This window comes from Eublepharis macularius, chromosome 3 (assembly GCF_028583425.1).
Source record: "Eublepharis macularius isolate TG4126 chromosome 3, MPM_Emac_v1.0, whole genome shotgun sequence".
Taxonomy (NCBI): domain Eukaryota; kingdom Metazoa; phylum Chordata; class Lepidosauria; order Squamata; family Eublepharidae; genus Eublepharis; species Eublepharis macularius.
The window spans coordinates 4,437,547-4,461,271 of record NC_072792.1 but is presented as its reverse complement, the minus strand read 5'-3'; the positions used below and the strand labels follow the sequence as shown (position 1 = coordinate 4,461,271).

At 47.7% G+C, this 23,725-nt stretch overlaps 1 protein-coding gene across 1 annotated transcript in view; it reads left to right on the top strand.

Moving 5' to 3' along the window:
- DGKH (diacylglycerol kinase eta) overlaps positions 1–23,725 on the top strand; it is a 138,332-nt gene that overhangs the window by 79,666 nt on the left and 34,941 nt on the right. The window contains exons 11-17 of the mRNA XM_054973702.1: positions 45–184; positions 352–439; positions 2,270–2,355; positions 2,952–3,048; positions 5,388–5,664; positions 9,008–9,136; positions 10,369–10,500. Of these exons, the coding sequence (XP_054829677.1) occupies positions 45–184; positions 352–439; positions 2,270–2,355; positions 2,952–3,048; positions 5,388–5,664; positions 9,008–9,136; positions 10,369–10,500 (949 nt within the window). The remainder of the gene's footprint in view (positions 1–44; positions 185–351; positions 440–2,269; positions 2,356–2,951; positions 3,049–5,387; positions 5,665–9,007; positions 9,137–10,368; positions 10,501–23,725) is intronic.

Below are 23,725 nucleotides of genomic sequence, written 5' to 3'. Positions count from 1 at the left end.
GAATTATGATCAATTCAGCAGAAGAATTTCTTATTTAATTTTAGTGTCATTTGGGAGTGTTGCCTCTTGGTACAGGGAATGACCTCGCCCGTGTCCTTGGCTGGGGGGGCTCATGTGATGATGAAACACAACTCCCTCAGATTCTGGAAAAGTTAGAACGGGCAAGCACTAAAATGCTTGACAGGTAAGCCTGTATTTGTTCCTTTAATCAGATTCACGTAGATTGAATTCTCTTTGGTATTTTGAGTACAGACTTATTTTTAAATTCTTTTTGTCACACACCATTGATTTGGCAGTATAGATTTGGCCATTTGGAATTATTGAAAGATACGTGTATGTTATTTCTCTCAGATGGAGCATAATGTCATATGAACTGAAATTAATATCAAAACAGTCTATTCTGCCTGTTACTCCGGAAGAGGAGTCTGAGGAATGTCAGGTAAATATAATTTTTTTAAACAAGAATTCATACATCTGTTCCAACAAATGTATGGCCATTAGCCATGTCCCACTAAACATTAGTAAATCATATTTTCTTTCTTGTACTTGATCTTATCTTCTCATTGATAGTGACTGAAAAATCTAACTTTTTGCTCTGTCATGTTTTGTCCTTCACATATAAAATTGTTTGTGCTATAATAGTAAATAATAAATTCTCCTCGATACAGTTCCCAGGGAGGCTTCATTCAGCTCCTTCCTAAGACTGTGAGTTGTTATTTCATAATTAATAAAAACATCCCAGAAAATCCTGATTTTTATGGTGTGTTTCCAACTGCCAAATCTATTGGTTTTATAGATTCTGTTGCATTGCTTGCACGTAAGATGCCATCTGTAAATAACACCCATCTGGGCTTTGTTGGTCTTTTAAGATGCTTCCATATTCTAGAACATGGAGTGCACTGGAACGATTCATAACAGTATAACCTTTTTCGTTCTTATGGTAGAATCTTCAAATATCCTCTGTTCCTCTGGCCCATAGCTATCTCTTAAAAAGTAGTGATTTTACTCCTCTTAGGGTATCTCTTTCATCATTTGTAATATTTTTAAATGTACCAAGACTTCCCATAAAATCTTCTCCTACAGTCTCCTTTTTTCTCCTTCCAAAAATCTATCCAACATTCCCTTTGACCTTCCAAAGGATGTGTGTTGAGCTGCAGTCCTCTTTAAAAGAAACCTAAATTGAAATGAGCAAATTGTGGCTTGCATGTTATCTTCAATCAGGGTTACAAACCAGCGTCAAGCCCTGGTTTCCAGTCTTGGTTGGAAGAGAAAGGTAAATCATAGTTTGCCACTTAGGATGCAAGAGCTATAGTTCAGTGCCAGCAGTGGCTTGCACGAAAGAGGAAGGGGCTGATTGTATGACTGTGTGTCATTTGCTGAATGTGCAAATCTGTCCAGCGGGAAATAGTCTTCGATTTCCTGCTGGCAGCAGTTATTAGGGATGTGCACTTCAGGTTTCCAGTTGGGTTTTTAACTTGAATCAGGCCCGATTTGTAGATTTGGGATTCCTGAATTGGGCCCAGCAGTGCTGGGCCGATTCGGGAATCCCGAAGTAAAGCTTTCCGAAGTGATTTGTATAGCTTTGGGGAAAGTGGCAGCAGCCGCTCTTGCAGCACTTTTCTTGCTGTTTGTATTGCAAACAGCAAGAAAAGTGCTGCTTGCTTTCAAACTTTCCGCCCCACCGCTTTCCCCCCCTCCTATGGGGGAAAAAAGCGGCAGGGCGGGAAGTTTGAAAGACACCCTTTTCATGCCACTTGCAAGCTTCCCCCAGTGGGTGAAGCATGCGTTGCAGCGTTTGAAACTTACAGCTCCCCTTTTCATGCCGTTTGCAAGTGGCACAAAAAGGGGCGCTTTCAAACTTTGTGCCGCTTGCTTTCCCCGATGGGAGGGGGGAACCAAGTGGCGAGCGGAAAGTCTAAAGCAACCCTTTTCTTGCTGCTTGCAAGCTGCACGAAAAGGGTTGCTTTGAGCTTCGGTGTGCTCCGTAAAGATTCCCAAATCTTTATAGAGCATACCGAAGCTTTTAAACACCTGAATACCGAAGCGGTTATCCCAAATTGTTTTCCTGCTTCGGCTAAACCCAAATCTTTTTCAGGTGTGCTCCCCTAGTTATTACCCTGTTTGTTTTGATACCTCCATGGGAGTAATGCCGGGTAGAGACCTAGGACAGTGGTGCGGTGTTCTGACTTCCTGGGAACTTATTTATTTGTTTATGGCTTTCCAGTTAATTCTTGCGCAATTACCATAAATGCTCATTCTTCGTTTTTAGATGGCTGTGTATGAGGATTCTGTTGCTGCTCATCTTGCTAAGATACTTGATTCTGACCAGCACTCCGTTGTCATATCGTCTGCTAAGTAAGCTGAATTTTCTGAATTCCTAAGTATAGGTTGTAAGAATTTGTGGTGAGCATGTACTATAGAACGTACACAATAATAAAAACTTTGTTTTGCCCTCCCTTTTTAAAAGTAACATCCGGATCAGCCATTGATTTGCTAGGAGTAATTCTACAATGACTAAACCAGTCACCTCAAATGAGCATAAGATGAGTTCACCTGACTACTTTGCCACAAGTACAAGCCTCATAAATCTACCATCTGCCCCCCCCCCCCCCGTTTCTCTGGGGAGAAGGAACACTAGAGAAGGGGCTGGGCCTTGTGATTCATCCCAGCAAGGGATTGGGTTGGCATTGACTGCCGCAGCCGAGGCTCAGGGAAGCAATTGGGCGAGGCGCCTGCAGCCTCTGCCGCAAGCCAGTGGAGAAAAGGGCCAGAGCAGAGGCAGCAAGAGGCAGGGGCCCTTTAGTGTCAGTGGTGAGATATACATGCAGGACAGCTGCACTCTTAATGGTTTTTTGTAAGGAACAGCTATGTTATATTTTATATAGCGTGTGCAAAATTAACGTTCAATTCCCTTTCTCTTTGCTTTGGCACACCTGTCTCATTCACAAAAGGATATTATGTGAAACCGTGAAAGGCTTTGTTGCCAAAATAGGGAAGACCTGTGAAAGACCGATGGACAACGCAGAAGCTGACGCTATGGCTGTGAAGGTAAGAATTGAGATTTCAGTTTCCCCTCCCCCTTTCTGTTCCTGCATTCCTCTCATCTGTTGTTACGCTGAGATATTCCAGGAGATTTGTACTTGGCGTGCTGATGGACTTTACAAAAACGGGGATTAAACTTGGTTTCTTCTGCAGCTGCAACCACAGAGGCAATACTGTGTTGTTGTTGCAGCACCCCAGTTCAGGCCCTGCTAGCTACAGGGAGAAAGAGAGTGCAGATCCTTGACCACAGGGCCCTGCAGAAGCCCTGTCCAGAATCCACGGTGCTTCCTGGGCCCTGGATTTTTACTGGTCCTAGGCATGGTTGTTATGTACAGTAATCTGTTTGGCGCTTTACAGAATATAAGGCGACCAATCCCTTCATGTGAGTCTTCCCATTTAAAATTTGACATAACGGAAACAGTTGAGGAGGATAGGGAGGTGGGTATAAACAAGGGAAGAAGGTATATTTATTCCAGCGGCACAAGTTTGTGTTAATTTCTGAGTTGCCTGAGAAGGTGGTACTGGGGGCCTCCTACTCTGCCCCAAGGCCACTGACCTCCGGAGTCCCAGAGGACTCTTATTTTATCCCCCATGTTGTTTAATAAGCTGAAACAATCCTGACAAGACAGAGGTTCTCTGGGTTAGTAGAAAGGCAGGCCAGGAACTTGATATCTTTCCTGTCTTGAGTGGGGCTATATTTCCCTTGAAAAGCCAGGTTCGCAGCTGGGCAGTAGTGCTGGGCACTGCAATCATCATAGAAAATCGGGTGGCTGCAGTGGCTTGGAGTGCTTTTGCCTGGCATCACCCGGTGCACCAGCTGCTCCCATCCCTGGCTCATTCAGATCTAGCCACAGTGATCCATGCGTTAGTAAGATCCCAATTTGACTATTGCAATGTTTTCTACTTGGGTCTACCCTTGAAGAGCATTTGGAAGCTGCAACTAGTGCAGAACGCTGCAGCGAGACTCCCGGTTGGGCCAGCGATCAGGAGCAGGTGACCCCAATATTGCAGCAATTACACCGGCTACCGAGCCTCTCCTGAGCACAAGTCAAGGAGCTGGTTTCGGCCTTTGAAGCCCTGCGTGGCTTGGGACTGGGGTCTCCGAGGGGCCGTCTTCTCCCACATGTTCCTGCCCGAGAGTTGAGATCAGCCTTCCTGACTGTCCATCAACCAAAGAGGCTCGGCTGGTGGGTGCACGGGAGAGGGCCTTTTTGGTGGCAGCCCCATAACCGTGCTACACTCTCCCCAGGGAGGTTTGTCTGGCCCCCTCATTCTGTAGGTTCAGGAGGCAGCTGAAGACATTTTAAATGTATTTTAACTGTGTTTTTAACTTTGTTTTTACTGCTGTTTTTGATTTTACGTTATAAGCTTTCTTGAGCACCTTTGGAGGAAAGGCAGCCAATAAATATTTTAAATAAATAAATAAATAAATAAATAAATAAATAAATAAATAAATAAATAATAACTACATTCAATTTAGTTACCACCTTCAGGACAACCTAACAGTCTCTCAGAGCAATTTTACAAAGTATGCCATTATTATCCCCACAACAACAATCACCCTGTGAGGTGGGTGGGGCTGAGAGAGCTCTGAGAGAGCTGTGACTGCCCCAAGGTCACCCAGCTGGCTTCAAGCGGAGGAGTGAGGAATCAAACCCGGTTCTCCAGATTAGAGTCCTGCCGCCCTTAACCACTACACCAAATGATAAATAGTCCACGTATTTCTCCTTCAGCCCTTCAGAAGAAACTAGAGCTTCATCCCTCCTGGCAGCTCCACCCGGTGCTTGTTTTGCAAACGCCCTCCTGACTGTGCCCTCTTGCCCTCCCCCTGTCCCTGGCAGTCTGCGCTGCAGGCAGGGGGAGGGTCTTCCTCAACTTTCACCATCATGCTGCTTGGGGCGAAGGGTGCTGCCAACCCTCCCCTGCCTTCATCTGTGGGAGGGAGAGAGCCTAGTACAGCGAGGGGGCTGTACTAGATCCCTCCATCAAATCTGATCGTCTGAAATTCTGTCTGCGGTTAAAATAATAATAGGACAGATCTGACGTTCCTTGAAAATGTGGTAAATATACCAAGTTTCAACTTCTCCTTCTCATTAAACATTCACAAAATGTTTGTAATAAAAGACAGGTGCCAGAAGCAAAGCCTTTGAGTTTACGGACTGATAGAGGCCAACTTCAATAACACTAGATAGCTAAGGCAAATCCACCACTCCGGGATAGCACATGCCTTTAAACGAGCTGTTGGTTCAAGGTCAGACATAGTTTCAATTCTGCTTGTGATGCCAGGTTTTCAGTAGTGCTGACCCCCGGTGTTTGTTCCCCTTATTTGCCTGTGATTCTGTTAGTGCTCGGAACTGAACGAGAAGCTCAACATGCTGCTTCAGGCCCTTCATGCCGAAGCCCAGGTTGCCCCCGTGCTGCCACCGATCACTTCCTCCGTTGCAGAGAGAGAAGGCGAAGAATCGTCCAGTGAAGAGTCTTTGTCTGATGTTAAGGACCCATTGAGAGAGAACAGTACAGCATCTTCGACCCTCCCGGTCTTCAAGCCACGAGAACAACTAATGCTCCGAGCAAATAGCTTAAAGAAAGCCCTGAGGCAGCTGATCGAGCAAGCAGAGAAAGGTGTGCACCTGGAAGAGAGATTTTGCTAGGCATCATTTCCTCGTTGATGAAATTTCATTATTCACTTTAATTTTCATCTAGCTTATTCCTTCGTTTAAAAAATAATGAAAGCTTTTGCTTGTATTTGTGGTGTTTTGTGCTCTCTCCATTCTTGGTTTGCTGAAGCCATTCGCCTAAAGCTAAATTTCATGTCTCTTGTGTAGTTCAAGTAAGAGCTTCTTCATATGAGGCTAAGATGGGAGGGGCCATGGCCCAATGGCAGGGGATCTCTTTGGTCCCGGGTTCAACCCGTGGCAGCAGCATCTCCATTTGAAAGGATCGGGTGGTAGGCGATGTGAACCTGAGGCCCTGGAGAGCAGCTGCCGGCCTGGGTAGACAATACTGACTTTGATGGACCCAGTGTCTGATTCAGCGGAAGGTGGCTTCATGCGTTTTTATGCGTGATGTTTTGCTTTGTTTCCTTATCATTGGCAATATGATCATCCCTGTGGAAATATGAAAACTTTTTGTAGTGTACATTAGTCAACAATATTAAAACAATGAACTATTTATTTTTTTAATTTGTCATTTATAGTCCGCCTTTCTCACTGAAACTCAAGGTGGATTACAGAGTGTGAGATTAGTACAGTCAGTTTCAAGGACATTTCCATAAACAATGGAAACAATGGACATTTCCATAAACAAAGGGTAAATAAACACAATTTTACAAAGACAGAGCATTAGTTAGAATCCAATACAGAGTTGAAGAAATGCTAAAACCGAATATAAGCGATTCTAGGTCTGACGTTAGTCCACATAAAGCACAAGTAGCTCATAGGAGCACCTATTTAAAATAACAGGTAGTACGTAAGGCAACATAGTGGTGAAGTGTACTGAATTAATCTAATAATTAAAAAACTATATAATAATAATTATCTGATAAAAATAATTAGTGATAAATATTTGGCCAGCAGCTTGCAGTTTGTAGGCATCATGAATAATGAGTCAGCCTCTTGTTTTCTACATCAGCCGGCCAAGTGCTCCAGGAAGCTCCCAAACAAAAGCTCAGGAAGCAAAGGGACAACCTCCCTCTGTGGTTGTCCCCTGTGCTAGCATTCAGGGGCAGACTTGGAACTTTTCCGCACATGTTGGATAATGCACTTCCAATCCTCTTTATAGATCCTTTGGAATGGATTTTTTTGTGTGCAGAACAAAAAATCCACCTCAAACGATTGATAAAGTGCATTGAAAGTGCGTTATACAACGTGTGCGGAATCAGCCTATGTTGGAATACTGAACTCCCATTTGGCCTGCAGGGCTAATAGCCAGGGATGGAACTGTCTTCCATAGATATGCCTCGTCCCCTTTTAAGGCTGCCTGTGCTGGTGGCTGCTGTGTCCTGCTGCAATGAGCTTTAGGAACTGATGGTGTGTTAAGAACCCAGATGGGTCAGTCCAGTGGTCCATTTGGTCCTGGATCCTGTCTTGTTAACTTACATTTACAAGGGACTTTTTCTTCTTAGCCAAAATCCTATGTGAAAGGAACCAGACACAATCCAAATACTGTTTAATAATTTTATTTCAGCAATGCAACAATGAAGAATTTAAGATAACAAGGATCATTCCTTCCGTTCAGCTTCTTATTACAGATTTCTGAACCCAGGAGGATAAGCTCTCCAAGAAACTAATTCCCCCCCCCCCCCCGCAATTCTCCTTCATCAAGAGATCTAGTCCCCAAAAACAGAAAGCACATTAAATCCTTACACATCTTACCTCGATACTTCAGCTCAGTGCTAACTCTTTTCAATACCAGATTACAATAATCCCACCAATTTCCAAGAGCAGTATAACAACAGAATGCTGCTGTCAGGTCTTGCCAGGTACTTCCCAAAACACTTCACTGCATGAGTTAAAGTTGGTTTTATTAAAGAAGAATACCAGTATCAAGATGCTATGACAGGAGCATTGGCTGAAGTGGCTCAAGGTAGCAAAGCAAGGTTAATTATAGGTCAAAGTCCCCGCCCCCCAGTGGGAAAGAGAGTCCGTTAGCATTTTGGCACACAGAGCCTGGGAAGAGGGGAGGAGGGAAAGGATGAGCTCTGATCAGTCTCTTAGGAGTTTGGTACAGTCTCTGCTGAAACTTCAAGGCCACGTTCTCAGGCCTGCCAGGAAATGGTAACCAAAACACCTGCAAGATAAGCGGCTAGCAACCGTTCAGCAAAACAGGTTTCCCTCTGCATATTCTCCGAGGTACACTACACAGTGCAGCAAGAAATCCATAACACATGACAGATATGCTAGAGGCGTATCTGACAGCCGCTTCTCATTTAATTGGAGCAGTCAGCGGAGAGATTTTACTTCAGCATTCCTTAGGCTCATTTAGAAGAGGAGGGCAGCCTGTACAAGAGCAGAGACCAGAAGAGAGGGAGAGGCCACATCCTGGCGCCGGAATCCAGAGGTTTACTTCTGCTGAATGTGGAGGCTGCCTTTAGTCACCAAGACTAGAAACCACTGATAGACCCACCCCTTATAACGCTGCCTACATCTGTGGCCATCACTGCGTCCTCTGGCAGCGCTGCATGAATAAGGACACACACACACACACACACACAGATTCTAGGTTCTCAATTATACACAATCTACTTTATGGTAGTTTTTACTATTGCATGGATGGTTGTTTGAAAATTGAGAGTGGTTTCCTGTGGGCTTCCATCAAGGTAGCTTCAGCAAAGTAAGAAATGTTTACCAAGAGATGCCCTGACAAATATTCCTGCAGAAATCAGAAGGGGGCCATGCTTTGCCATCCTTAGATGTACTCAGTTTATGAATCACACTTCCCTTGTGAATGGGAGACACCAGGGCTTTTTTTCTGGGAAAAGAGGTGGTGGAACTCATTGGGTTGCCCTCGGAGAAAATGGTCACATGGCTGGTGGCCCCGCCCCCTGATCTCCAGACAGAGGGGAGTTGAGATTGTCTGGAGATCAGGGGGCGGGCCCACCAGCCATGTGACCATTTTCAAGAGGTTCCGGAACTCCATTCCACAACGTTCCTGCTGAAAAAAAGCCCTGGGAGACACCCTCCTCCTGAAATTGGAATGGTACTTTGGTTGTTACTGTTCTTTTACTCCAAGGTAGCTCTCCAAGAACAACAAATATACATTGGAAGAATATAAGGCTTCTCATTTACATAAGGTTTTTCAATGAAAAAATGAGTGTACAAGTCCACCCTTAAATTCTGGGGAGATATAGTAGTAAACTGTTTCCTTTTTTGCTTGCGTAACTAAAGCAGTACTTAGTACTACAAAGTATATTTGGCAGAAAGGGGTAATAGCGCTCATGTGCTTACATATTCCTCTGGTTTTGCAGTTGTGGATGAGCAGAATGCCCATTCAGAAGAGCAAGTAAATCAGACACCAATTGAATATAGTAAGGAGTTGGATGAATCTAAAGATGAGGAAAAAGAAGACGATACAAAGGAAACTGAATCTCACCCAAGTAAGTCTTCAGAAAATACCTGTTGCATATCCATCTGAAATCAAACGGTGAACAGTAAAAATGATGTGTGGGCTCAGAAAGCACTGTCACATTGCAGTAATGACACTTCTGATGGAGAGAAGGGGGCTAATTATTCGGATCCCCTCCCGCAAACCGAAGACCCTCACTTCTCATCTCGGACGCTTGTTCGTCAGGGTCCCCTGAGGTCCAGGAAGGGCTTAGGTGGCTGCAGTGGGAAGGAAAATCCTGTTCTGTGATCTCCGTTCCAGTATTCTAGATCCAGCCTGATACTTGCTGTCTCAGATTTCTCCTGACAAATCGTTTTGCTTCATTCACACAGCTTCATTTTCATTTTGTGTTAGGCACGCATCCTGTTTTTTGTTGATTGTGGTTCAGGCTAGGATCTGGAAGAGCCAGGGTCATATCCGCACTCTGCCATAGAAGCTCCCTGGGTGACCGTGGGCTAGTCATCCTCTCAATCTAACCTACCACACAGGTCCAGAGGAGTTAGCCGTGTTAGTCTGTAGCTGCAAAATAGTAAAGAGTCCAGTAGCACCTTCAAGACTAACCAACTTTATTGTAGCATGAGCTTTCGAGAACCACAGCTCTCTTCGTCAGATGCATCTGACAAAGAGAGCTGTGGTTCTTGAAAGCTTATGTTACAGATGCATCTGATGAAGAGAGCTGTGGTTCTTGAAAGCTTATGCTACAGATGCATCTGACGAAGAGAGCTGTAGTTCTTGAAAGCTTATGCTACAGATGCATCTGATGAAGAGAGCTGTGGTTCTTGAAAGCTTATGCTACAGATGCATCTGACGAAGAGAGCTGTGGTTCTCGAAAGCTACAATAAAGTTGGTCAGTCTTGAAGGTGCTACTGAACTCTACTATTCTGCCACACAGGGTTGTTGTGAGGATAAAATGGAGGAGAGGAGAATGATGTAAACTGTTTGGTGACCCCATTGGAGAGAAGGGTGGGACGTAAATGAAATAAATGAATAAAATAGATACATTATTTGTTCGTCATTCATAATCCTCCTGGAATCCAAGTACAGTAAGATTCTCGCATGTGGGAGACAGGATATTAAACATGTTTAAATAAACTTTGAAAGATCTGTGCATGAAACCAGTATAACTCATACATAAAACCTTTGTATATTAGAAGACCATTTACCTGTATTTAGGGGCGTATATTTGTTCTTCATCTGCCCTTCCTTTCTGCTCCCTCTAAACAGTCAAAGCTGCCCCCAAATCTCCAGATGGACAGAGAAGTCGCATTCCTTCACATGCAAGTACACTTTCAGCCCCTGTCTGTGCAGCCAGCAAAGAAAATCTTCCAGTGCTTAACACAAGGATAATTTGTCCAGGTAACAGATTCAGTACTTGGCTGGTCCTTCCATTGGTTTGATAACGTACCAGCCTTTTCCCACAGGATATTTCAGAGAAGTTTAATTGTTTAATGTACGCAAGCCCTTTGTCCCCAGCTTTGAAGGCAACTGTATTGATCTGAGATCAGGATTCCAGTCCAGGCAGGCCTGCGGGGCCCACGTCGCATCTCTGCACTCCAGAGAGCTGAATAGAGCTGGTCTGGGGGGGATGTTGGGACACTGCCAGGAGGGTGGGGCAGGTCCTCATTGCAGACCTGGCAAGGAGCGGCTTCCCAGGGCAACGGGGGCCATGCGCCAAGGCAGCAAGAGGCCCACGTGCTGAAAGTGCCTTTCTCTTGCCTCATCGCCCTTTATTTTGGCCAGCAGAACTGACACCATGTGCTCGATGACCTGCTCTCCATCTCCTCTGCTGCAGGCAGGCCAGCCCCCTCCGTGCCCTCTCCCAGCAGAGGCCAGGAGGCTTGCAAGGCGGTGGAAGCCTGGCCCTCACCCTCTCAGCTGCGGAGGTGGCCAGAGGCTGGAGAAGCTGCATGGGGGACAGTCCCTGGGGCCTCCTCCCAGTGTAGGTCCCATTGTGGAGACCACTAAGGGAAGTGAAATCTGGGAAGGGGAGAGCCTTGATAGGTCAGCTCAGACAACACACACAGCTGTAGCTGGGAAGGAGTAGCAGCCGCTGAGGAGGTTACTTGGGCCAGCAGAGCTCTCCCGTCTTTGAAAGTGGCATAACGGAGAGCAGGACAGCATTGCCACTTCCCGCTGTTGGGGGAGGCAGGGCTCCACCCAGTCCTACCAGCATGGCCTGGTGCTGGGAATGGCTGCACGTATCAGGCGACTCTCTGCCCAGTAGGATTCGAAGGCCCAGGAGTGCTGCTGGGATGAGGGAGGGCACTTCCCCCGAAGAACGGCAGGAAGCATGCTGCTGATGCCCTTGCTGAGCGGGGTCTGAGTAGGGAACAGCCTTGCCTCTGCACCTGTTGGAGGGCTGCCAAGAAAGAGTAATGGCCCGCAGCTGCAAGAGACAACCGTTGGACGTGGGCAGTCAGAACCAGCCTGGACTGAAGAGGCAATTACAAGAGTCACGTCAGCTGGGGTGTGTGTGTGTGTGTTCTTCCAGCTCTTGTGCTGCTGCCTCCCCCCTCCCTGCACCTTGCTGTAGTCCGGGTGCGGTTTGTGCTGCTGGGAGCCGGTGCTGAGTCCGAGAAGCCCGAGACCATGACTGGTGGGTGTCTGCTTACTCAGAAATAAGCCCCGGGGTCTTCAGGGAATTGTCTTCTGCATCAGTGTTCACAGCATCCCAGCCTGAGTGTGTTTGGCCAGCAGTGGAAGTGGTTGGTTGTGTTCCCCATTGCCTTAAGCTGTGCATAGCATTGGGGACTCACAAACCACAGCCCTGCCCCACGTCTGAGATGGTTTCTGCTGACTGCTGGTAGCTGCTGAGAAGTTTGTTGGTGTAGAGAGATGGATATGGCATATTCCAAGCAGGAGGGGGAAAAGACGGGAGGTTTTTGCAGCAGCTGCCCTTTAAGACATGACGTCTTGTGTGGGGTGCCGCTAAGGTTCCTGTTGGGGTTCTGCCTCCGTGGTTCTGAGGTGGGGTACCAGAGAAGGTTCGACTAAGATGGTGGGTCCAAATGCTCTTCCTGTGTTGTGTGATCAGCCTCGGCTCTCCCTGCAAAGTGCCCTTTCCTCAGATGCCCATCATCCGAGCCCCTGCTGATGCGCGTGGCGTTTTGTTTCCTATTTAGAACCATTTTATGCTGCCTTTCTAGAGACCTCCTCGGATCTGGGGAGATCATAGCCCCATGCCACTCAGGTGCCTGGCAGGGGTCATGGTGCGGGGTGCTGTGGCTGGCTGCAGAATCAGCTGGGACCCTATGCTGCTCCATCGTCGGCAGGCGGTGTTGCTTATGCGCGTGTCATTCTGCCGCTCTGGTGGCTTAAATGGGAATATGCCATTACTTACCACCCGTTGTCACTTTCCACTGTTGGGGGAGGTAGGGCTCCATCCTGGAGGCGCGTAGGGTCCAGACTACGCTGACCGTTTCTTTGCTCCACTCCTGGCATGCCCCCTTCCGTTTCCGCCCTCTTGCACAAATGCAATTTAGACTTGCTTGAAGTTACAGCATTGAAGATGGAAGTTACCCCATTGTAACCTCCCTGTCTAGTGTCACTTTGCTCTACAATACTGTAACTTACTTAGTTCTGATCTGATCCTCGTCTGTCTAGCTTTATTTGAGGATACGATTGTAGTCTGAGAAAAGAATTATGCCAATCCATGGGAAATGCATTAGGTATAAAACTTTCAAATCGATTTGTCTGTCAGTTTTTAAATAGGACATTGTATCACCTGTTACAGTTTGAAAAGATTTTCTGTATCGGTAAGATCAAGCCTTTGGAAGAAGGAGTATTAGCAAAATCAAGCTTGGAGACTCATATAACTTACAAGGGGAGGGAAATCCCATACCCCACACTGCTTCCCCCTTTCGCCAGCTCTTTCTCTCCCCTCAATGCACTGGACGCACCGTTACTTCTCTAGCTTTCCCCCATGCTGGAGTTTCCTAGTCCTAAGCTCTACTACCTTGGTTACTGGACAACCCCACAGTGCCAGTTGTGACCCAGCAAGATTTTGCATGGTCTCTATTGGCATTCACCATTATTAGAGGGTTTTAACTTCCTCCCCAATTGTCTTTATTCAGTTTTTGGATCTGCCTGCAAGATAAGGGGTTTCAAATTATGTTAATCCTTTGTTAACCTTTCTCAGAATGTAAAAGTTATTGGAACAGTGACATGTTCTAGTATATCATGAAATCAACCAATATCTCTACCTTTGCATAACAGATCACGCAAGGGCTGTCTTGTGACTGAATCAAGACTTGACTGTGTCATGATGACACAGTCTTGCAGAGACTGTTTGTGTTGGTTTCTTCACCATTGTGGGATTTATCTCCCTTTGAATTTTTACTAGATAGTATTTGAGGATAATGCAGGAATTTCTTTGCTGAACGGGATTGGATGTACCTGGGAAGGTTTAATCAAAAGTACTTTGCTCAGTAGAATCATATTGTTACATTCAATTTTAAAGCATTGCTGTATATGATAAACCTTGGAGCTTATAAATAAAGAATGGCTGAATGCAGCCCAATTCTTCTTGTTGAAAGGTTCTGTACAGACAACCAAAAGTTGGTCCAGTAATTGGTTTTGATTTATAGTGTGTATAATCCAGGGAAATTTAGGTACTCCTGAAGCTCTGGGATATATGTAAAGTACTTCAATCCCATTCACTTTTCTCTCCCCATGTCCCGTGGGCAGTCTTGGCATCCATGATAGCATCTCCCCTGGTTGAAAAACAGGGTCCTCAACTGAATCCATCAAGGAAGGGTCTCTCCAGCTTCCCGTATGAGCTTTGCCCTTGGAACAGGAAGCAGGGACTGGGTGGAACTCTGAATGCTTTATTCCTGACTTGAATGTCTTTCTTCTTTTTCCTTCTTTGTACTGTCCAACTAAGGAATCACCCACCCCCTTTTTTGTTGTGGGAGCAGTTGGGTCTTAACTGCATTTCTTCCCCAGCCCAAGCAGGCTGGTCACTTCTTTTGCTTGGGAGTGGGGTGTGTGGCACAAAGCATCCAAGCTAACGCATGAGGCGATAGCTGGGACAGGTTATACCCAGCAATACTTACGTGTGCATGTATGTGAGCATGTACAACCCACACTCAGAAGTGACCAGGAGTGGGAAAGTATCTAAACTGTCTACGCTACATCTATCTCATTTGCTGCTACAACAGTCAGCAATAGCCGTCACATGGGACTGCGCATGCACAGGCCTGCTGATTAGTAGGTTCTATAGCTTTAAAACTGTAGAGGAAGGCACCCTCCCAGAGCACCTGCACAGCTGTTTCCCATACAAACAGCTTGTTCTTTGGGAGGGTCAGTGCTCTCAACCTCAGTTTCTCTTTTGCTGCTGGTCAAGGAGGAATGACGAGCTCTTCCTTTTGACAGCCCCCAGCAGCTTTGGTATTGCCTATACAAGAGAGGAAGAGATGCAGAGGAGTTCGCCGTGTTAGTCTGCGGTAGCAAAATCAAAAAGAGTCCAGTAGCGCCTTTAAGACTAACCAATTTTATTGTAGCATAAGCTTTCAAGAATCAAGTTCTCTTCGTCAGATGCATGGTACAGAAACTGGTCAAATATAGAAGAGGAGGGGGGAGGAGGGGAGGAGAGAGAAGATGCAGTTGGGGGGGAGAGAGGGAGTGTGCAATCAAAACATCCCTTTGCTAGTAAATGTAAACATCTCCTTTTGGGGTCCTTTTGGGGTCAGTTGGCTTCAGTGAGGCTTCAAAGGAGTTTGCCGTGTTAGTTTGTAGCAGCAAAACAGCCAGACCATCCAATTCCAATGTAGTATAAGCCTTCGATAACCACAGCTCTCCCCGCCAGATGCATCTGACAAAGAGAACTGTGGTCCCCGGAAGCCCACGCCAGGTGCCACTGGGCTCCCCCGGACCACGCCTCTGTAAAGGAAATCTGTTACCTGTGATAATGTGATAACCATTCATAGTCCCTATTCAGTCCCAGCTTGACAGAGTCAAATTTGCATATGAATTCCAATTCAGCAGCCTCCCGTTGGATTTTGTTTTTGAAAGGTTTCTGTTGAACCACAGCGACCTTTAAGTCTTTGATGGAATGTCCTGGTAGATTGAAGTGTTCTCCCACTGGTTTCTGGACGTTTCCATTTTTAATGTCGGATTTGTGTCCATTTATTCTTTTGCGTAGAGGTTGGCTGGTTTGTCCAATGTACAGATCAGAAGGACATTGTTGGCACATGAGGGCATATATCAGATTGGAGGATGAGCAGCTGTAAGAGCCAGAGACAGTGTAGTTGATGCCAGTGGGTCCTGTAATTGTATTCCCTGGGTAGATATGGGGGCAGAGAGGAAGAGAGGGAAGAAATTCATGAGATTGTGGCTGAAGTGCACAGATGTGCACAGATGGTCATTCTCTTTGCCTCATCTGCTTGAGAGAAAGGGCAAAATAGAGGCACCTGCAAACATTGCCAGGTATTCAAGTCTAAAGCCTGTGCTGAAAGAGCCACCTGGCTCAAGGCAGTTCTCTGGGAGGGGGTTTTCTCTCTGATGTCAGTAGCCCAGCATCTTGGCAGAACTCACAGATTAATTGGAGCCAGTGCAGCGTGTCCTGAATCTGTGGCTCAACCTCCAGACTTGCCAGGAGAAGGGGACAGGAGACAGCCGGGAGGCAGCTGCCCAGCCGCCCCAACAGACCCCCAGGGCCAGAACCTGCCAGCACCCAAGGGAGAGAAAGAAGCACCCAAGCCCCAGAGGGTCAGAAGGAGCGAATGGAAGCCGGCCAGCCCCACCCTCCAGTGGGAGGCTAAGAGCCCTGACGGGGAGTAAGGACAGCCAGGAGGGGGCCAGGGCAGAGGGAGAAGGCACAAGAAATAGGGACAGCCAGCCCTCAGCCAGCCAGACAACTACCTTACCGGCAGGACAACAGAAGCAGCACAGGGCCACGCCCCAAGCTGCAAACAGGGAGGAAGGGAGTAATAGAGACCAGCTGAGGTTGCTGGAAGCTCAGAGCCGAAGAAGCTTGGCAGCCAGCCAAGAGAGAACAGCTGTAGCTTGGCAGCCAAACTAGATACCCCAGGTGCAACTGCTTGAGGCAGCCAAGTCCAGTGCTAGGAGGCAAAAGAGGGGTATGGCCTGTCAGGTGGAGCCTGGAATGAGGGACAGGATATAAGGGAAGTCCACTCACAGGGTGTGGTGGGTGGTGTAGGAGCGTGATGGAGTGGAGGAGAGAGAAATAAGGAATGAGAGAACAGCAGAGAGGAGGTGGAGGAAAGGAGATGAAGAGGAGGAGGACTAAGAGCAAGAGCAATGGCTGGATGGGGACAGCTGCTGTGGAAGGCAGCCATGATAATGTCAGGTTGAGGGGACTTGTGAGTGGAGTGAGAGGGTGTGAGGGTGAGGTATAACCTCCTCCTTCCACAGAGCAGGATCCTGCATATTCCCTGAAGATCCTTTAAGGCGGAAGTCAGGCAGGCCAGCATCTCACAGGGGGGCGCCTAGGGCAGAACCTGACACAGTCGACTGCCTCAGACCTGAGGGTGAATACATCCCACTCAGATCCGGCAACACTTGACATTGAGAGACCCCCCCCCCCCCCGTTCAGTATTGAGAACTTTCTCTTCAATGCTGACATTGGGTTTGTGATTGGATCTGAACCAAAAGAAATTGAGGTCACCAAGGACGAGTGAGTTTGCTCAGAGGCTTTGAACCACCTAAGAAAAGGGCATGGTCGAAGTCAAAACATTCCACCAAAAGGGAAACCAGCTCCCTCCACCTAACGGCAACAGTCACTCCGGGTTTGAGTGACCTGGAAATCATTAAGATCCCCTGTGTGCTGGGGGCGTGGTGTCATCCTTGGCAAAGATGGATGCCTGGTGCTGGCTCCATCCCAACTCAGCCTCAAAACGTTAAGGAAAACTCTCTACTTGTTCCTGGCAGCTAGCGTGAAAGGCAAGCACAATTTAAATAACACAAAACAAAATTCCAAAACTGTGAGGCGCTCGAAAGAGTATTTCTCAGCAGCAGAGCACTCAACTGCATTGGAGCAGACAGACGAAATAGCAGCAGGAATGGCGGCAAGGGATGCTCAGTAAGTGAACATGAAGCTCTTTATTCAGATCCTGCCTTAAAGACCATATTAATGAACTTAGGAAGAAGCATTTTGGATCAAATCTCTACTCTGCTAAAACCCCTTACTGAGCAGATCACAGAAATGAAAATTGCTGTGAATGCACAAAAAACCAACAAAGCACTTGATCTCAATGTTGTTATGCAAGAGGAAATCTATGCATTACAAGCAGAAAATGATCAAGCCAAAAATAGAATCACGTCAGACTTTTGGAAGAAAAGGTTCAGAGCCTGGAGGAGAGGATCACCACCCTTCAGGAGATCAAGGAGGGAGAGGATTTTATTGACAACAGCCTGGGGGCTCTGCACAGCCAAGAAGAGGAAAGTCAAGGAGAAGAAGAAAGAGTCGATCTCCCTTCTGAGCCTCCTCTCAGATCTACAGTACAAATCCGAAGACATCAACAAAGAAGATGCTCTGGTCCACTTGAGCTCAAGAATAGTTTTGAAGTGCTAGAGATGGTGATGGAGATGAGAGTGGAAGGAGAACTGCAAAGATCTGGAAGAGGGTGTGCAGAGGACGTGGGGCCACACGGAAGTGGAAAAAAACGGAAGGTGGTAGTCGTCGAAGACTCTTTGCTCAGGGGTATGGAACGCCATGTCTCTGGGCCAGATCCCCTATTCCGAGAGATGTGTTGCTTGCCGGGGGCCAGAATTCAGGATATTACTGACCGGCTGCCGAAACTCATCAAGCCTGCTGATAAGTACCCGTTTCTGCTGATGCATGTGGGAACGAATGACACAGCTGCGAATACTGTCACAAGAATTAAAGAGGATTATGAAGCTCTTGGAAGGCAGTTGAAGACATTGGGGGCTCAGGTGGTATTCTCTTCTATCCTTCCAGTCATGGGAAGAGGAACGCGCATGGAGCGAACCATACTTGAGGTGAATTATTGGCTGAGATGGTGGTGCCGGCAGGAGTGCTTTGGGTTCTGGGATAGGTTTTCTTAGAGAAGGCCTTCTAGCACATGATGGGCTTCACCTCTCAAGGGCAGGGAAGAAAACGTTTGGAATGAACCTGGAGAACTTCATCAGGAGAGCTTTGTACTGATGCCTCAAGGGGAAGGGGACGATCGACATGGCAATTTCAATGACGAAGTGAAAACAGTGGGGACCCACCTGGGTAGGACAGGTCAAACAAAGGTACAAGGCTACAAGTGTCTATATACCAATGCCCAAAGTATGGGTAATAAGAAAGAAGAGCTTGAGCTTCTATTGCAAACAGAGGACTACGATATAGTAGGAATTACTGAGACTTGGTGGGATGATTCCCATGACTGGAATGTGCTAGTGGATGGGTATGAGTTGTTCAAGAAAAACCGGAAGGGTAGAAGAGAAGGCAGAGTGGCGTTGTATGTAAGGAGAGAGCTTGATTGCCAAGAAGTTATGGAGAATGGGGTGGACAGCCCAGTATTATTGGGTATTATTATTGGAGTCTGCTACAGACCACCTGACCAGCGAGAAGAAACGGATGCTGCCCTCTTTGAACAGATTGGTAGAGTATCCAGACATCAGAACCTTGTAATTATGGGTGACTTCAACTTCCCCGATGTGTGCTGGGAGACAGGCTCAGCAAAGCGTCATGAATCACACAATTTCCTGACCTGCCTGGCCAATAACTTCCTTTTTCAGAAGGTGGAGGAAGCTACAAGGGGCTTGGCCATACTAGACTTGATATTAACCAACAGGGAAGAATTGGTAGATGAGATGAAGGTGGTGGGGACCTTAGGGGGCAGTGACCATGTCCTCCTTGAATTCCAGTTGCTGTGGGGGGCCAAGGAAGTTCGTAGCCAGACTCGTAGGTTAGATTTTTGTAGGGCCAACTTCGATGAACTCAGAGGCTTGATGAGAGTCATTCCGTGGGGGAGTGTGCTGGAAGGGAAAGGAGCGAGTGAAGGGTGGGCCCTTCTCAAACACGAGCTTTTGCAAGCTCAAGCCCTCACTATCCCAGCAAGATGGAAACATGGTAAGGGCTCCAAGAAACCGATGTGGATGCACAGAGAGCTCCAGAATAAGCTAAGGAAGAAAAAGGAAATGTTCAGGAAATGGAGAGAAGGACAGACCTCTAAAGAGGAGTATATGAGGGTTACTAGGTACTGCAGATCAGCCATCAGAGAGGCCAAAGCTCAGTACGTGCTGGGTCTGGCCAGGAGGGCTCGCTACAATAAGAAAAACTTCTACAGATATGTGAGAAGCAAACACAAGGTAAAAGAGGCAATTGGACCGCTGTTGGGAGTAGATGGAGAAACTCTGATGCAGGACAGAGAAAAAGCAGACAGGCTTAATGACTTTTTTGCCTCTGTTTTCTCCCTGAAGAACTCAGGCACATCTAGAGATAGTAGAAAATGTGGCAGGACACCTGAGTGGCTAATTGACATTGACAGAGAGGTATCTGGCATCTGGCAGCACTGGATGAATACAAATCCCCTGGGCCGGATGGGCAGCACCCAAGAGTGCTGAAAGAATTTTCTAGAGAACTTGCAGAACCCCTGTCCATCATCTTCAAGGCCTCCTGGAGGACTGGGGATGTGCCACAAGATTGGAGAAGAGCAAATGTTATCCTAATCTTTAAGAAAGGGAGGAAGGATGACCCGGGAAACTACAGGCCGGTCAGTCTGACTTCTGTGGCTGGGAAGATATTAGAACAGATTTTAAAGGGATCGATCTGTAAGCACCTGAAGGACCACTCAGTGATCCGGGGAAGTCAGCATGGTTTTGTCCCTAACAGATCTTGCCAGACCAACCTGGTTTCCTTCTTTGATCGAGTAACCAGCTTACTGGATCGGGGGGGAACTCTGTTGACATGATTTATCTGGATTTCAGTAAAGCTTTTGATAAGGTCCCCCATGGCATTCTGATGGGCAAACTGGAAGACTGTGGACTGGACTATAGGACAGTTTGGTGGATAGGGAACTGGTTAGAACTGGCGCCAGGGGCAGGGGCACGCACCGTGGAGCTGGCGGCGACAGTGTGCGGGCGGCTGACAGGGAGGGATGGGAAGCTACCTGCGCGCCACCCCAGCTGCCTGCCACGCCTGGCCTGCAGCTACTGCAGCCTCCCAGCTCTCCCATGCTGCTGCTGCTGCCAACACACGCCCCTGGCCAGGAGCAGCAGACACGGGCCAGGCGTGGCAGGCGTTCAGGACGCTGCGCGGAGCAATGGAGCGGGAGGGCTGGGAGGACACACGTGGGCCTCCCAAGCCACCCGCCCTGCCTGGCTGGGCCAGCAGCCTCTCAGCCCTCCTGCCAAGCCATCTGCTGCCCGCTGCCCCACAGTCTGGGTGTTCGCATGAGGGGGCAGGAGCAGTCCTGAAGCTGCCCCCCCCCCCGGCCTCAGGCGCTAGCCAGCCCTGATCCTGAGAAGAAGATAAAAACAATTCCATACACGGAATGAAAATGTTTAAGCATTGACATTCAATCCCATAGGTTTGTGGGAGGGGTTGGGAAGTTTTAGTCAGCCTAATAGCTCCTAATAGAAACAGTCCTCTACACTGTTAACACAATAACCCTCTTGAGGAATCCACTCACAGGGGTATAGAGGATTGTTTAGCCACTTGGTTTTTACTTTATAAATTTAGACAAAACTCTTAAGAGGTTTTGGCTCCCTCGGCATTATAAATAATGCCCCTGGAAAGTGGAGAGACGTATATATAACTTTAATAAGCTTTAATAAATTTCTAAGATTCCTATATATCCTATTCCTGCCAGGGAGGGGGGCAGAGGTGACAGTGAAGGTCCAGATTGAACTCCCACCCTCTTACCCATCCAGCCCCCATTGCCGATGAGGGCCAGGCTGGTGGCTGCAGCTTGGTGCACCTGCAAATCCCTGCCACCGCCGCCACCACCACAAGAAACAGGTTCTCCCTCCCTGAAAAGTAGGGCCAGATAGTAGGGAACTGATCAGTTGTAATTCTGGGAGATCTCCAGCTACCACCTGGAGACTGGCAACCCTAATTAGTCCCCAGGTTCTGGAGAAGCAGGTGGGGGGAGGCAGGGTCTTCAATGAGTGACAGGAACGCCCATTGGGAACCACGTGGGAGGCCAGGAGGCCGTTTGGAAGCGAGGGGAATGAAAAGCACGCACAAACTTGCGGCAGCGCCACTTGAACACATCGCTACACCTCTACGATGCAAGAACGCTGGTTGGACCTCAACAGCCATGCCCGAGTCCTGGGGTGGACTGACAGGCCCTCCCCACGCCGGATTGCCCAAGTCCATCCCTCCTTTCACAAATACATCCCCCACCCCCCTGGCAGTAACTTCCCACATGCAGCGATCATCTTCCTGGCTTATCAGATGCCAGCAGCTCAGACTATCAGAGAATGAAAGTCCTCAGTGCTCCCCCCCCCACAGACATTCATGGGCCACAGTTTAATTTCCACCCCACTGCCTGAAGTTACATTGAGGGGAGGAAGGGAGGCTGGAAATGGCGCCACTTGAAACATTTGTGAGATTGTGTGAGAGGACATTCTGACAGGGAGTTGAGAGGGCGGCTACTGGCAATGTCAGGCAGGCATACAAAAACAGAAGTTTGTTGTTTTTCAACATGTTTCATTAAACTGGAAAAAGTGCCAATGTCCCTCAGCTGGAAAGAGAGCCAAAGCAGTCTGTGCAGCCCTCGTTCTGCTCTCCCAGGGGCAAGGCTGAGATGCGGACTGCCTTGGGGCTCCCTGGGATGGATCTGAATGGCGCTTATGGAGGATTCAATCTCCCGGATGAGTCACGAAGTACCTGCAAGGGAAAAAGGCGTATGTGCTGCATGTAACCCAGCCCGGTCCATGGCCGAGGCCAAACCCACACTCCAACATCTGGGAAGATACACATAGTAGAGAGCAGCAGCAGCAGCCCCACAGGTGCAGCTAGCGACCAGCTGATGCAAGACCTTCTGGCGAGGAAGCGCTCTGCCTTGGGGTGATTTTACCTTTAAGGGAGAAAGTCAACAGGTAGTTACAAACACCCAGTCAAGAGTAGTTTTCTGGGCATCTGCCTGTGGGGCAGACAGAGGCTGCTGCCACCGTCCCCTCCCGTGCTGAGCCTCACCTGAAGAGGATAGCAGTCAGGCGAGTTCAGGTGATGGGACAGCCAGCACAAATCAGTGAGCCGGATTAGCCACCGCCCCATCTCCTTCTTACCTGTAAATGCTTCCTCACTCCTTACTGAGCTGGAACTTCAGAGTCAGAGATCTCTGTCTTTTGGTGCTACACCTCTGAAGATGCCAGCCACAGCTGCTGGCGAAACGTCAGGAACTACAATGCCAAGACCACGGCAAGACAGCCCGGAAAACCCCCAACAACCATCGTTCTCCGGCCGTGAAAGCCTTCGACAATACAACCTGCAAGGAGACTTGAGTAGTTTTTGTTAGTTAGCTAGTCATTCTCGACTTTGCCCCTCTTCCCTTAAGCGAGTGCAAAGGTCTCCCAGTTTCCCCGCTAAGTCCTCTCCAGTGCACTCTCCCGCCTCATGCACAAAGTCCGGGCAGAGCCTTTGGCCGTGTGCTCACCTACCTGAGGTCAGAATCAGTGCAGCTGGACATTTTGTAGGGTGCATGAGCAGATGATTGGGTGCAGGGGGGGCTCGTCCATCCCAGAAGTGCATGCAGATTGGCCCCCGTGGTAGTTCTTATCCTATGCTTTTTCAGGCAGCAAGGGTGGGGTTGAGCACTGGGCTCGAATTTTCCCATTCAATGGGCGCCTATGGGCTACGCTTCCTTTTTTGCTGGCTTAACTTGCCTCCTCTGCAGGGGGCGTTTCCAGGGCTGGAGTGGCTTTGGAAGTGGAATAACTTGCGCCTGCACCACCCCCTCCCACACTGGCGTGGGGACTTGTGCCAGACTTGCATCTCTGCCTAGCTGCCAAGTGTGCCCACTGGCAGCAACCTGTCTGCAGTAATGTGCCTCGGGTGGGCGCCGGCGGAGTGGGTTTTACATCGACATAAGTGCCATTTATGCCCATGCAAGGCTTAGTTCTCTCCCTGTACAGTTTCCACCCTGCTGCTTAGGATTGCACTGTAAAACGATTTCAGATGATAGATATATGGAGAGAAATTAATGGGTTAGAAAGGAATTATACATACTTCTCATCTAGACGCAACATATATACTAGAATTGACTACATTCTCATATCTGATTACTTAACCCAAAAGGTTTTACAAGCAAAACCAGGAAATATAGACTACTCTGACCATGCCTGGGTTAAATGCACATAGGAAGCAACTAAAGAAAAATATTGGACATTTAACAAGAATTTAATCTATAATGAAAAGACTGCTGGTAAGATAGAACAATTTATTGCCCAATATGTTAGGGAGACCCAAACTGACACAATTGCCCCACACATGTTGTGGGATGCATTAAAGGCTGTATTACATGGACAAGTAATATCTTTATCTTCCCATCTGAATAAGATTAAAAACGTTCAAAAATAAGAAATCCTAAACAGAATCCACCAACTAGAACATCTACATAAAGAAAAAGGGAGCAAAAAAGTGTATGGACAATTGTTAAATGAA